This window comes from Balaenoptera acutorostrata, chromosome 2 (genome assembly GCF_949987535.1).
Source record: "Balaenoptera acutorostrata chromosome 2, mBalAcu1.1, whole genome shotgun sequence".
NCBI classification, from domain to species: domain Eukaryota; kingdom Metazoa; phylum Chordata; class Mammalia; order Artiodactyla; family Balaenopteridae; genus Balaenoptera; species Balaenoptera acutorostrata.
This window is the reverse complement of record NC_080065.1, coordinates 55644546-55660871: the sequence shown is the minus strand read 5'-3', so window position 1 is coordinate 55660871 and position 16326 is coordinate 55644546. Positions and strand designations below refer to the sequence as shown.

The window sequence follows — 16326 nt, the reverse complement described above, 5'->3', positions numbered from 1 at the left end:
TATTTTACGTTTGGTAGTGTATATATGTCCATAACACGCTCTCACCCTGTCACATCTCACCCCACCCCCTCCCCATATCCTCAAGTCCATTCTCTAGTAGGTCTGTGTCTTTATTCCTGTCTTGCCACTAGGTTCTTCATGGCCTTTTTTTTTTTTTCCTTAGATTCCGTATATATGTGTTAGCATACTGTATTTGTTTTTCTCTTTCTGACTTACTTCACTCTGTATGACAGACTCTAACTCCATCCACCTCATTACAAATACCTCCATTTCGTTTCTTTTTATGGCTGAGTAATATTCCATTGTATATATGTGCCACATCTTCTTTATCCATTCATCTGTCGATGGACATTTAGGTTGCTTCCATGTCCTGGCTATTGTAAATAGAGCTGCAATGAACATTTTGGTACATGACTCTTTTTGAACTATGGTTTTCTCAGGGTATATGCCCAGTAGTGGGATTGCTGGGTCGTATGGTAGTTCTATTTATTGCACATATTTTTACAAAATTTTTTTGCACACTTAAAGTTTCCAAGACTCTAACTTCTAGAATCAATTGTGTAAATCAAAGTAAGATTACTTTCTATTTGGAAGTGTCCCAAGAGATAGTCACCATTTTGGAAAATCATGTCACTATTGAGGCCTGAATGTTTGTGTCCCACCCCTAAATTCGTATGTTGACACCTAACCCCCAATGTGATGGTAGGAGGTGGGGCCTTTGGGAGATGATGAAGTCACGAAGGTGAAGTCCTATGGATGGGGTTAGTGCCTTATAAAAGAGATCCCAGAGAGCTCCTTTCCACTATGTGACACAGTGAGAGGGTGCTATCTCTGAACCAGAAAGCAGGTCCTCAGCAGACATCAAATCTGCCAGCGCCTTGATCTTGGACTTCAGCTCCCAGAACTGTGAGAAATTTCTGTTATTTTTAAGTCACCCAATCTATGGTATTCTGTTATAGCAATCTGAACTAAGACAACTGACTATACCATTCTTGGACTTTAATGGACAAAACAAACCGCTTACGTATCAGTCTGAAGTTTTTGCTGCAAGATTCAGGGTCATTCACGTATAACCTGAATACTTCATTATGTCTTACTACACAGCCATGCCCAGGCATTACAATTTGAAAAACATAAACAAAATGCTTTCTTTTATGCAGTGAGGACATTGCATAGATTAAAAAAAATTATCTGTATAGAAAAAGACCGCTAGGGAAAAACTAGTTAAATCCAAATAAAGTGTTGAGTTTAGTTAGGAGTACTGTACCAATGCTGTTAGCTTCTTAGTTGTGGCAAATGTACTATAAGATGTTAACAGTAGGGGAAACAGGGTGAGGAGTACTGTCTTTGCAACTTTTCTGTAAACCTAAAACTATTCTGATAAAGAGGTTATTTCTAAAAAGTTCATCTTTAGAGATGCATGGATATTTCAAATTTGGAAAACTGCCCCTCCACTTCTGTAAATATCAGTTTTTTAAACTGTTAGGCTGAACAACTGAACTAGATGTTTTCGTATGTCAACAGTGGTTAAATATTGGCATGTTCATATGGTTCATCCTAGAATAGTGTGGGCCTAGTTTACTGGACTATGTTACAAAGTTTAGAATAAATACACTTTTCATTTTTAAAAATAAAGAGAAATTAGTTGCAATCCGCTGCACACACACATTCTCTTTCTTAGTAAATTCTCCCCATGGTTATACCGTGCTATTTGCGATTTTAATTGAAGGCTAGTAAAGGAAGGTGTTACAAAATATTTATTATTAAAAAAGGAGTACAGAGTCTGGATGAATGAAAACCATTGAACTAAACAAAGCATTAATAAGCAGAAGAGACAGATTACAGCACAGTTTATCTCTGAAGCTTACACCAAATTCCTATGAGGAAAAGATTTAAAAGGAAAAAACACAGTATTTGTAACCCTTCCTTAACGACAGTTTTCGTTTTTTTTTTCATAGGGTGGTATTCAGTGAAGCTCTTTCTTTCATTAGTGGATCAATCTCTGAGTAAAAGTATGTTGTGAAACATAGTCAGAAAAATTTTGTGTTTTTGCAGAAGGCCTATGAAATTTTTGAACATGTTCAGATTCTGAGAAAGCATGTTAAGAAACATGTTTCTGACATCGGTGGAAAAAAAATCTGGAAAAGCAATCAGTAGGTCTACCATAAAAAAAAAAAAAAAAATCACTCACCTGTGCACAAATCTGATGCATGACGTGACCAAATTCATGGAAGTAAGTCCTCACCTCATCGTGTCTCAGGAGAGAGGGACGACCTGCTAGTGGCTGTGAGAAGTTCACCACGAGGGCAGCCACAGATATCATGCGGCTCCCATCAGGCAGGAGGCAGCCGGGCTGGAGACCGAAGCAGGCTGCGTGGTTATACTTTCCTTCCCTAAGGAACCAGAATCACAGTGGGTGAGATACAAACACTCTTCTCTGGCAACAACACTGGCATGGCCTCTCTCAGTCATTTAACCATATTTGATAACAGAAGATGCTTTGAAACATTTAATTCACCTTTTACAAAGTAGGTCGATGTTTTGTTGAAATGAAACAACGAAAACTAGACAAACAAAAACTCCACCATCACTTGATATGAGTTATATTTCCAAGGTTTCTTTTGTTGAAATCTTAATATGAATTAAGAATACACACAAGTAGGGTACAGCTGAATGTCCAATTTATTGTAACAAGCTCCTGCTTTTCGTCTTCAAAGATAGAGTCATTAAACACTAAACAGTGCTGAAGCAAAAGTGAAATAATGGAGTTTGACTTACTAGGTAGTTTTTCCTTAAGGTTAAAATTGATTATAAAAAACTGATAAAAACTAAAATCCAGACAGTAATATTGTCCTTTTATTCAATGAGGGAAGAATCAGTACTCATAATTAAATGAGCTCCTTTTATAAACCAGACAGGCCTTTTTTGAAACAGAATGCTTTTAGTTAGTCTTGGAAAAAGCATAAATTATACTATAAAGTCATCTATTCTAGGACAATGTGATACCAGTGATGGTAGCTCTCAAAAGCTATGGGCCATTAGACTTTATTACAGGGATAGGTTTCCTCCCTTTTTCTTTGCTCATAACATGAACGTACATTCAGGTTCAGTGTGAATTTTTTAGTTTGATGTTTTGATTTGTATATCTTTTTCTGTATTATCTTTTCTTGGTGACTCATAACTGTTTTTTCCTGAAGTTATTCAGGTAAAACAAAAACAAAAACAAACTAGTCTTTTTACTGCTTCCTATTAAGATGTAGAAAGCTGAAAAGGGCATTGCTGCTATTCTTACAACAACATGCTGGACAATTTGCAAATCACAACTTTTCTTGAACCCATCAGAAAGTGAAGGTTGAAAGGCAACCAACCTACAATCTATCTAAGACAGATGCCTCCAAGGAGAAAGAGAAAAGAAGCAAGCACTTTTTTGGTTTTTTGTTTGTTTGTTTTTAACCTGGGGCAGACACTGCAGACACCAGTAAGAAAATTTTTAACAAATTGATAAAGGTTGATGGTGGACCAGCAAAAATAGGGAACCACTAGGAGTTATTAGATAAGGGAAATTTTGCATCCATTTGCAGGGTCTTCTCCTTAGACCTCACTGAGTACACACAAAAAGGACAGGGGCAGGATGAGAGCTCTGAGAAAGAATCAGTGCTGATGCAAGCCTGGTGGAAGGGAGCATTGCCTAGATCCATTTCACCTCTCTCCTAGTGGACACGAGCCTTGAACTTCTCATGGAAAGGCAACAAACCCTGTTGCCCTAAGAGCACTGGTAAAAACCCACTGCCACTGGGGGGATGGTAACAGAAAAAAACACTCTATTCCTGAAGGTAGGGCAGGAAAACATCCTGGGCCCAGACCTACAGCTGAGGGTGGGGCAGTATCACTAAATAGGTCTACTCCTCAGACCCAGGGTAAGACTGAACAACAGAAAAGACCCTCCCCTTTCCAGGCTAATAGGCATCCAGTAATAAACAATAGCAGTCTACTGCAGGGAGAGGAACAAGAGCATGAAAAGAGACCTGCTCTAAGGCACAGCACAAATGAACAACCTCAAACTAAGTGGAACAGACACTGAGGAAAACTCTGGCAAATAAGCTCTCATCCTAAACACATAAAGGAATCTGAAGCTTTGGGTTCACTGAGGTTAACCATAGCAATAACAAGGTCCAAACCCAGCTCAACTACTAAATGGAATGAGTCAAACACTCACATTAAAGGCCTAGCAGAAGTACGTATGTGCCCACTGCCAGGTATAAAAACTATTTACCTTAGTCTTTCCTGTCTAATATAAGTGTCTGACTTAAAAAAAAAATTGTAAGGCACATGGAGATGCAAGGAAAAAAGACACAATGTCAAGAGGCAAAGAGAGCAAGAAAAATAGACTCAGATATGACAAAGATGTTGGAGCTATCAGACAGAGTATTTACAATAACTTAAATGTTAAATGTTAAAGATTCTGGAGGAAAATGCACAGTCAGATGGATAATTTTGGCAGAGAGCTGGAAACTATGAGAATAAAATGAAAATGCTAGAACTAAAAAGCACAGTAATGGGGATGAAGAATGCCTTTGATAGTCTCATTGATAGACTTCCCACAGCCAAGGGAAGAATCACTGAACCAAAGGATAGGCCAATAGAAATTACCCTAAAACACAAAGATTTTTAAAAGGGTGCCCAAAACAAAACAAACAAAAAACAAAACAAAGACTCAAGAGCTGCAGGACAATATCAAATGATCTATTATATATGTAAGTAGAATTTCAAAGGAGAATAGAGAACAGGATAGAAGAAATATTTGAAGAATAGCTGAGAATTTTCCAAAATTAGGGAACTCCCTGGTGGTCCTGCGGTTAGGACTCTGCGCTTTCACTGCCGAGGGCCTGGGTTCAATCCCTGGTTGGGGAACTAAAAGCCTGCAAGCCGTGTGGCATGGGCCAAAAAAACCCCCCAAAAACCAAAAGAATAGCTGAGAATTTTCCAAAATTAACAACACTAAACCACGGATCCAACAAGTTCAAAGAACACCAAGGAAGACAAATACAAAGCAAACAACCAAAAAAAGAAAAAAGAAAAAAAATTATCCCATATGCCTAAGTGTATGGAACTGCTGAAAGAGAGGAACAAAGAGAAAATCTTGAAGGCAGTCAGAGGAAAAGAACACAGTACAGAACACAGTAAGAACACAAAAAAGAACACAGTAAGAATTACAGCCAATCTCTTGTCAGAAACTATGCAAGCCAGAAGACAATGGAATGCCATCTTTAAAGTACTGATAGAAAATACCTGTGAACCCAGAATTCTATAAATAGTAAAAAATATACTTCACAAAAGAAATTAAAGGAAAGACTTTCTCAAAAAAAACTGGTATATATTACCAACAAACTTTAACTACAAGAAATTTTAAAGGAAGTTCTTCAGGCAGAAGGGATGTGACACCACTCTAATCTTGTATCTACAAAGCAATTAGTGCTGAAAATATAATAAATGAAGATATATTACAATCTATTTTGAATTGCTGTGAATAATAGTTGACTAATCAATAATACTAACAATGCACTGGGTGTTAAGCATATGTGAAAATAATATGTAGGCCAACGATAGTACAAATGATAAGAAATAATATAACTTGAAGGTAGACTGTGATTAATTAAAGATATTGATATATACTTTAAACCCTCAGGCAATTTTTTTAATTTAAAAATATTAAAAGGAGATGTAAATAATAAGCCAACGGTAGATAAAAAAATAAATCATAAAAAAACCTATCAACCCAAAAGAAGTCAGAAAAGGGGGGAAAGTATAGATGGGACAAAAAGTAAGATGGTTATACTAAATGTAAGTTTCCTAAGCACGCCAATTAAAACATTATTAGAGTGGATAAAAAAGCAAGCACCAAGTACAGTGTCTGTAAGAAACCCACTCTAAATAAAAAGACAAAGGTAAAAAGTTAAAGGATGGAAAAAGATACACTATGCAAATGCTAATCAAATGAAAGCTGAATGGCTATAGTAATAGCAAACAAACAGAACAAGGAATATTACTAAAGATAATAAGGAACATTATATAACGATAAAGGGGACAGTTCTCTAAGTAGATATAACAATTCTAAATATGTATATAACTAAAAGCAGAGCTTCAAAATATACTAAACAATTCAATATCCTGTGACAAATCATAATAGAAATGAATATAAAAAAGATTGTGTATATATATGTATAACCGAATCACTTTGCTGTACAGCAGAAATTAACACATTGTAAATCAACTATACTTCAATTAAAAAAAATACATGAAGCAAAAACCGATAGAACTGAAAGAAGAAATAGACAAATCACTTAGAGACTTCATTCCTTTCTCAGTAGTTAATTGAACAGGCTGAGAGAATATCAGCTCAGATATAGAAAACCTGAACAACATTATTGGTCATCTTCACCTAACTGACATTTATAGAACCCTCAACCTAACAACAGAAAACAAATACTCAAGTGCACATGGAACATTCACCAAGACTAATTACATGTTGGCTGTAAATCAAAACAATTTAAAAGAATTCAAAGGATATAAAGTACATTCTCCAACAATAACAGAACCAAACTAGAAATAACAGAAGGCTAGCTGGAAAATACCCAAATATTTGGAAAGTAAAAATGTACTTCTATAAATATAGTCAACTTCTCTTTGACAAAAGGGCAAAGGCACAGATAAAGACAATGGAGCACAGACACTTTTTTCAACAAATGATGCTGGACCAACTAGAAGTCCACATGCAAAAAAATGAGTCGAGACACAGACCTTACACCATTCACAAAAAATAACTCAAAAATGTATCACAGACCTAAATGCAAAATGCAAAACTACAAAATTCCTAGAACATAGGAGGAAATCTAGATGACCCTGGGTTTGGCAATGACTTTTTAGATGAAACACCAAAGGCACAATCCATGAAAGAAAAAAAATTAATAAGCTGAATTTCATTAAAATGAAAATTTTCTGCTCTGAGAAAGACACTGTCAAGAAATTGATAAGACAAGCCATAGACTGTGAGGAAATATTTACAAAAGAGACATCTGATAAAAGACTGTTATCCAAAATATACAAAGAACTCTTAAAATTCACCAATAAGAAAACAAACAATCTGATTAAAAAATACACCAAAGACCTTAACAGACACCTCCTCAAAGGAGATACAGAGATGGTAGTTAAGTATATGAAAAGTTGTTCCACATCATATGTCATCAGGGAAATGCAAATTAAAACAACAATGAGATAGATACCACTACACACCTATTAGAGTGACCAAAATCCAGAATACTGACAACACCAAATGCTGACAGGGATGTGGAACAATAGAAACTCTCATTCATCGCTGGTGGGAATGCAAAAATGGTACATGCACTCTGGAAGACAGTTTGGTGGTTTCTTACAAAACTAAACATACTCTTACCATACAATCTAGCAATTGCACTCCTCGGTATTTACCCAAAGGGACTGGAAATTTATGTCCACACAAAAACCTGCACATGTTTATAACAGCTTTATTCATAATTGCCAAAACTTGGAAGCAACCAAAATGTCCTTTAGTAGATGAATGGATAAATAAACTGTGGTATATCCAGACAACAGAATATTATTCAGTGCTAAAAAGAAAAGAAATGAGCTATTAAGTCATGGAAAGACATGGAGGAACTTCAAATGCATAATGCTAAATGAAAGAAGACAATCTGAGAAGGCTACATACTGTATAATTCAATCTGTATGACATTTCAGAAAAGGCAAAACTATGGAGAAAGTAAAAAGACCAGTGGTCGCCAGGGGCTGGGGTGGTGGGGGAAGGGATGAAGAGGCTGAGCACAGGGGATTTTTAGGGCAGTGAAACTACTCTGTATGATACTATAATGGTAGATACACATATGTTTTTTCAAATCCCAAGAAAGTATAACATCAACAGTGAACCCGAATATAATTTGGGTGACAATGATGTGTCAAAGTAGGTTATAACAAATGTACCACTCTGGTGGGGGACGTTGATAAATGGGGGAAACTCTGCATGTGCGGGGCAGGGGATATATGGGAAATCTCTGTACTTTAGGGTCAGTTTTGCTGTGAATCTAAAACTGCTCTAAAAGATAAAGTCTGTTTAAAATAAATAAGTAAAAATAAATAAATAACAACAACAACAGAAAAGAACTGTGTCAGGCTGAGCTAGGAGTGAGCAGGGACATGGGAAGGGAAGGCAGACAGAGGAGGGGAGAGAAGGGAAGAGAACCGACGGACATGTACACCAGAAACCGTGCACTGAATTTGATAACATTTTCAGCCGGTCCAGCCTCTGGATGTTCAATGGGCCCATCAGTGTTTCTGGAATGATTTCATGTAGTTAGACTGAATTGTTTAAACAGGTACACAGATCTATAAATATTATTTTTACCGGGGAAAACAAACTAATCTGCAAGGTGTTTATCCTGTTATATTTTATACATCTTGGTCCATTATGAAACACCATAAGGACTTTCAACCAATTTAAAAATCAGTGCCATTGAGGGGTTTTTATCTTTCTTTTTTAAAAATAAACTTGATTTATTTAATATCAAAGGTTTCCTTACTCTGAGAGTATGTCTTTTTTACGTTGTGTTTATAAAATGATGGTGATTTAAAAAGATGCCCTTATACCTGGCAATCTTATGTTGGAACCATTAGAGGTTTTTTTTTTCCTGTTGTTTTGAGAATCTCAGTGTTTGATGAATAAAAATTGATACGTGATTTAAAAAAAGAAGAAACTGGTCTTTCCTAACCTACTACAAATATCCTGTTTTTGAGTCAAGTAGACAAAGAAAACAAGAAGCAAGCACGTCAGGTGACAGAAAGTGAATATTAACTAGGTCACTACCCTCACAAAACATCACTCTCTGGTCCCCATACCTGAGTGCTGGAAGCAATGGCCAGATCTCTGAGAACAAAAGACACCAGTTATATCTTGGCAAAGAAACAGCAGGATGGGGTAGCCAGACTTGCTATCTTTGGCCATGGAAAGAGAATCCGGGGACAGTTATAGGAGGCTCCAATGCTGAAGGAGTTCCCCTGAAAGAATTCTTGGCCTAAAACTGTATCCTGACACTCTTCAATTAAAAATAGACTTATCCAATTTGACATGGGTTTATTTTTAGATCATATCAGAAGTGAAAGTAAGTCCATAAAGCAGTGGGATCAGACAACTCTGCCTCCTGTCTGGTTGACAATAGTTAACCAGCCTCCTTCCTGAAGTCATGAAAAATCAGGAGGTTACGAACTTGTATGTGCTGCTGATCTAGAGAGATGCTATTGATATAATTTACTCTGGCCTAGTTAGTAAAACTGCAACAGGCTGGCTTTGTTTTAGAAAGCAGCCTACAGAGAAAGTAATCCAAATCCTTTCATGTCTGATGAAACACTGTGGAGTCCATAGTTACTACATGCTACAGAGACAATAATAATAATATTTTTAATTCTTACTACTGATTGAATGCCCAGGCTGGGTGATTAGCATATATAGTCTAACGCACAAAACAAACCTGTAAAGCAAACATCATTCCCATATAATAGAGGTGGATATAGAGACTCATAAAGGTTATGTCACTCAAGCATTCCAACTCAAGTTTGACTGACCGCCAAGATTTTGCTATTCCTTTATACTGTGCTGCCTTTCAGCCAGACTGAAGGGAGTGGACATAGACTTAAGAGTACTGGCAGACAGATCACCTGAATAATAAACATTTTGAGGTCCATTTTAAATTAAGAAATGCAGGGAATTCCCTGGCGGTCCAGTGGTTAGCACTCTGTGCTTCCACTGCCAAGGGCCCAGGTTCGATCCTAGATGATGATGATGATGATAGAAGCTCATATTTATTAAGCACTTGCTGTGTGCTGGGTAGTCTTCTAAAAGCTTTGCATGTAATTAACCATTTTAGTCCTTACAACGACCTTACAAAGCAGGTATGATTGGTATTCCCATTTCATAGGACCCTAATATAGGTAAGGAAACTGAGGCAGAGAAAAATTAAGTAACCTGCCTAGTAAGTGATGGAGCCAGACATTCTGGTTTCAGAGCCCACATTTTTAATCCCTTTACTAGGAATCACATATGAGAATTATGAAAGACAAGAATCTTAATCTGGGTAGGAGCTGAATCCCTAAGGTCCCTTCCAACATGGTGATCCTCAGTACCTTGGATAGAGGTCCAAGTAGAACTGTCCTAATACTTCTCCCGTAGCTTTATCCTTCACAGTGTAAAGTGTAACACTTTTATGCCAAACATGAGCATCTGTCACTTGCTCAAATGAAAGTCCCAACAGCTCCTGGTAGATGTTCAGTAAGCCTTCAGTGACCACTTCAATTGGGAAGTATTCCTTGAGGATCTCTTGGTCTACAGAGTACTTGAGTTCTTCTGTCTGAGTCATGTAGTAATATAGATCCCAGGCATTGATTTTCCCATCGTATTCAAGACCTCTCTCTTCACATTCCTTTTTCTTCAAATTCAAAATAAACTCTCGTTCTGCTTCACCCAAGGGTTTTAATTTCTGGCTTAAATCATCTGTGAGGAGAGGGAAAAGTTGGCAATTCATTGCTCTTGGAAGCAAGCATATTCATACATACCACCAGTATTTTAGCATGGTGCTTCCTCCTTTGTCACACTCAATACAGATACATCAGGAGAAAAGAAGGAAGGAAGGGTGGAAGGAAGGGGAGAGGAAGGGAGGGAGGGAGAGAGGAAAGCAGGCTTTATTATGACAGCACTGCTGTTCTCTTCAGGGTAATTTATTTTATGGCTCTTCACCCTTTTTTTTTTTTTGCACAACCCAAATCAGGCCACAACTTCCTTACAGCATCAACAAAGCTGAAGTTTATCTCAGAGAACTCTGCCTTAAGAATGTTATAATTCAGGGAACGAAGCGATAGTGAAACTAAACTCATGTACGTGATTATTCTTCAATGAGGTTAGGCTCCTCAGAGACCTAGGGAAAACAAATCAGAAGTGACCTGTGGTCAGAATTACTGAAAACTGTTCATTGCCTTTGATAGCCATGGGTTTAGTTAATCACTACCCCATTCCTATGAAGAAGGTCTATTTGGACATGGCAATTCTACTTTTTAGATGCATACTGCAATTTAACACTGTGGTCAGTTTTTGACTATTGCAGTGTATTTGGCTAAAGGAGTATGCTTTTATTATGTATTTATTTTCCACAATTTGCTACATATGTAAGATAAAAAGCTTTGCCTCTGTAAGGGGCATCCCCATGGTGTGAGGTGAAGGCAGCGGCTTGAGGAGTGCTGCGAAACAAAAAGAGGAAAATCAGAGAAGATATAGAGAGATGCAATTCTGATTAGAGAGAAAACTGCTTTTAAAAAATTAAGTTAATGAGGTATTATTAAGGAAAACTTTCAGTATACACAGTCACCACTAAAGGAAACATTCTCACCAAACCTATTAACTCCCCAAGCCAATCTCTTGTATAAAATACATCAGAACAGATGGCAATTACTGGTTCACATCTCTGTTGTTTCCGCTCAGCGGAAAATTCATTGAGGAAAGAACCTTGCCTTAGCCCTTTCTATAGTCCAACCGTGTATCATGCACACTAATACAGGGCAGTTATTTCATAAATGTCTCCTGAATGAATAAATGAATTATATAATAATGAACAGCTACTATTTGTGCAACACCTGCTACATGTCGTATATGATGTCAGCATACACATTAATAATTCAAAGTATGGCCATTGAGAACACAGAGGACTAAATTGCAGGCTGCATGCTGATTCTGACACATTATTAATCATCTCCAACTTAACTAAGCTAATAAAATTATACACTAGTTGTTAAAGGTGAATAAAGTCTGAAAGGGGTCAATGAGAAAGTTAAAAAATAAATCATACTCTGGTAAACTCTGATTAGAGAAGATTAAAACAAAAATTAGTATTTTTGCAATGGTTATGTTATTCAACCATTTTCACTAAAATGAAAGAGAAAACCAGAGTGACTGTTGGAATAGTGACACTGAGATTGAGAGGGGTAAGGGTGATAGAGTGCCACTGACTAAATGTCATGGACATAAGCTCTATGGTTTTAAAAAGATTAATGAAAAAGTGATTTTAAATGAATGTGAAGATAGTTATTAGATAACAGTTTTGATGCATATTATTTTATATTCTTTTATGTATCAACAAGTGGCTTCTGGAATATAAAATACTTTTTGTTTCTATATGCTCTATTTTCATTTATGTCCTATTTGTCAGCTTATTTCATACAACAGGCTAATCCTCTCTCTGTAGGTCCCTAGATATCTTCTTAGAAATTAATATAAAAATCCCCGTCAAGATACAAATAGAATAAAGCAAGGACCATAATAGTAATATAAACAATGAGCAACTCTTAGGGCCAAGCACAGTATCTAACATATAGTAGGTGACCAATACATTTCTCTTGCATGAATGAAAAGCAGAATGTTCTCAAGGGCATATTAAGTTCTGAGGCCTTCTGTCAAGTTGGTACTATGCAGCAAAACAGTCACAGAAAAAGAGAAATGGCAATATACAAGGGATTAAGAAAAGAAGACTAACCTAGAAAGGCTGTTACGTGGCTTGTACTCTTCGCAGTATTCATTTCAAGGACAAAGTCAGCATGTGTGCTATAGCCGAGCAGTTTGGCTACTTTGGCCCGCAGTGGGAGTAGCTGATGCAGGATTATGGTGTTTTCCTGGTAATAGACAACAATAATAAAAACCAAAATAAAGGTTAATAATTAACTGGATCCAAAGCACTAAAAAGAAGAGTTTCTACATTGCTTTCAGGTTGGTAAAACTGTCAAATATTTTTAGACCATCTCAACTTCTAGTAAGTTATTCCATTTCAGTGTTGCAGACTTTTTTCTGGATTCATGATCCAATTTTATTTCTGAAATAATTGACTTTTTAAGTCTCAGGAGATAGCTATGAAGGTCTTAACAAAATTTTAGGCACTGCTAAATTTGAGTAAAAACATATTCTTTTTTTTTTTTAACATCTTTATTGGAGTATAATTGCTTTACAATGGTATGTTAGTTTCTGCTTTATAACAAAGTGAATCAGCTATACATATACATATATCCCCATATCTCTTCCCTCTTGCATCTCCCTCCCTCCCACCCTCCCTATCCCACCCCTCTAGGTGGTCACAAAGCACCGAGCTGATCTCCCTGTGCTATGTGGCTGCTTCCCACTAGCTATCTATTTTACATTTGGTAGTGTATATATGTCCATGACACTCTCTCACTTCGTCCCAGCTTACCCTTCCCCCTCCCCATGTCTTCAAGTCCGTTCTCTAGTAGGTCTGCGTCTTTATTCTCGTCCTGCCCCTAAAAACATATTCTTAAGGACTATACTGATTCCACATTTATCTCGTCAATACTGCACCAAATATTGGTACTTAAAATTTTTCTTTTATTGTGGTAAAATATACATAATACAAAATTTACCACTTTAACTTTGCACCCATAAGTATGGCTATTTTAAAAAAAAGGAAGGACTTCCCTGGTGGCACAGTGGTTAAGAATCCGCCTGCCAATGCAGGGGACACGGGTTCGAGCCCTAGTCTGGGAAGATCCCACGTGCCGCAGAGCAACTAAGCCCATGTGCCACAACTACTGAGCCTGTGCTCTAGAGCCCGCGAGCCACAACTACTGAGCCTGCATGCCTAGAGCCCGTGCTCCACAACAAGAGAAGCCACCGCAATGAGAAGCCCGCACACTGCAGCAAAGAGTAGCCCCCACTTGCCACAAGTAGAGAAAAGCCTGCGCACAGCAACGAAGACCCAATGTAGCCAAAAATAAATAAATATTTTAAAAAATAGAAAAAAGGGAAATAATAAACACTGGTGAGGATGTGGAAAATGTGGAACCTTTATATCTGATGAGAGTGTAAAATGGTACAGCAGCTGTAGAAAACAGTATTATGATTTCTCAAAAAATTAAACATAGAATTACCATATGATCCAGAAATTCCACTCCTGGGTATACATCCCAAAGAAATGGAAGCAGAGACTCAGGTATTTGTATACCCGTGTTCACTGCAGCATTATTCATAATAGCCAAATGGCAGAAGCAACCTAAATGTCCATCAATGGATGAATGGATAAAGAAGATGTGATATATACATACAATGGAATATTATGCAGCTTTAAAAGGGAAAGAAATTTTGACCCATGTGAAATTATGGATAAACCTAGAAGACATTATGCTAAGTGAAATAAGTCCGTCACCAAAGCACAACTACTGTATGGATTCTACTTACATGAGGTTCTTAGATGAGTAAAATTTACAGAGACAGAGAGTAGAATGATGTATGCCAGGGGCTGGGGTGGGGGGGGATGGGGAGTTAGTGTTTAATGGGTACAGAGTTTCAGTTGGGAAAGATGAAAAAGCTCTGGAGATGTATGGTGGTGATGGCTGCACAACGATGTGAATATACTTAACGCCACAGAACTCTATGCTTAAAAATGTTTTACGGATTTTGCTCAAATTATTACAAACATTTTATATATTTTATTTGTATTAAAATGCAAATAATGATATTGCTTTATTGTTTTCTTAACAATAAAGGAAAAAATAATCTCCTAGAGAAAGTAAATAAACGTTGAGGTCAAAGAAGATCTACTATTAAATCATCAAATTATTTATAGACATGCTTCTAAGGAAGATCATACTCTGAGGTCAGACTACCAGGGTTCAAAATTTGGCTCCACCATTTACTAGTTGTCTAATTATTGGCAAGTCCCTTAATCTTCCTAAGCCTCAGTTTTCTCATCTGCAAGATGTAGATAATAAAAGTAGCTACAACATAGGGTGATCATGAAGATTAAGTGAGAATATAAGTAAAATGCATAGAAAAATGCCTGGCACAAGAGCAAACACCATATAATTATGTTATTATTATTTTAAAATGAGAATGGAAACATGGATATGAGAAACACAATACAATTCTCCAAGTTCTAAAGTTAACTAGTTTGAGTTTTTCAAACTAGTCTTGGCCCCCTTCTTCAGTTTCCCTAGACCTTCTCCCTAGACTGCCAATTTTTTCCTAATATCTATTCCCCCATTCTTCCTTTTAGTAACAGAATTCTCTGAGTTTTTGCTGGACACACGGTCACCTGACTACCTTTCCCAGCCTTTCTTAAAGCTAGCTGTGGCCATGTGATACACAATGGGACAACGGAATACGAATGAGGTGATAAGTGAAATTTTTGGGTCATCTCTTTATAGATGCTTGTCTCGCTAGCTGTGAACTGAAGATGAGAACAATGACCTTGGAAGCCATATACTAAGGACAGCAGAGCTGTCTTCCAGCTCTGGACCCCTCACCTCTGTACTGTTAGTTGCAAGAGAAATAAACCTTAAAAAAAAAGTGTACTAAAACATACCTAACACAAAATATACCATTTTCGCCCATTTTTAAGTGTACAATTCAATGGCACCAATTATAATTTACACTGTTGTGCAACCATTACCACTGTTTCCAAGACTTTTCTAACACCCTAAACAGAAACTTGGTAACCATTAAGCAATAATTCCCCAGTCTCCTAGCCCCTGGTATCCACTAATCCTTTCTGAAGAAAAATAATTTTTAGCTTATTTGAGTCACTGGGCTTTTGGTTGACTTTGCACATTTGTTTAACCTGTAGCCTAATACCCACAGAGACTAATAGTAGGAATAGGGTGCTGCTATAACCCAAATGAAAAGTGTACAGGAATGGAAGGTGAGGACACAGATGCTGTCAAGTGGAAAGCTGGTAATCCTCATGATATCATGGATAACATTTGTTAAAACTGCTGCTCGCCATAACTAGGAAGGCAGGCCAGTCACCTACTGGGTCTTAGCTCTAGGGTAATTGCTTGGGAAAACTAATAATGTTGGTGTCTGTTTGTTGGTATTTGTTGCTTTTGGAAAGATTACATGAGAGAGAGCTCAAGTGAGGATTGGTCAGTTTGCAAAGATGGAGGGAAAAGAGTTCTGCTAAGAGAGGTTCTGCCTGTGGCCCCTGATGTGGGGCTTCAGGTGACTGGAAAAGGTAATTGCTCTGTTCTCCGGAGACCAGGAGAAAAGACTGCCACTCAGAGTTACTGAACTGTGAAGATTAGTGCGAGGGTGCTGCCTTCCCCCTCAAGCCTACTGTTTCAGAGGGCCCTGAAGCAGACTCCATTAAATTGAAGAACAGCAGGATGGACACCATACAGGAGCCTGTATATAAGGAAAGATAGGTGGATTTGAGGGCTATGACCAAAAGCGGTTTTTGGGTGTTGTTATTTTAACAT

General features: G+C 37.3%; 1 protein-coding gene across 2 annotated transcripts in view; it reads right to left on the bottom strand.

Annotated features, from left to right (window-relative positions):
• NLN (neurolysin) overlaps positions 1-16326 on the bottom strand; it is a 97525-nt gene that overhangs the window by 22276 nt on the left and 58923 nt on the right. For both annotated transcript variants that reach the window (XM_007176017.2, XM_007176019.2), the window contains 3 exons: positions 12603-12738; positions 10207-10573; positions 2192-2393 (listed from right to left, as the gene is read on the bottom strand). In XM_007176017.2, the coding sequence (XP_007176079.2) occupies positions 2192-2393; positions 10207-10573; positions 12603-12738 (705 nt within the window). The remainder of the gene's footprint in view (positions 1-2191; positions 2394-10206; positions 10574-12602; positions 12739-16326) is intronic.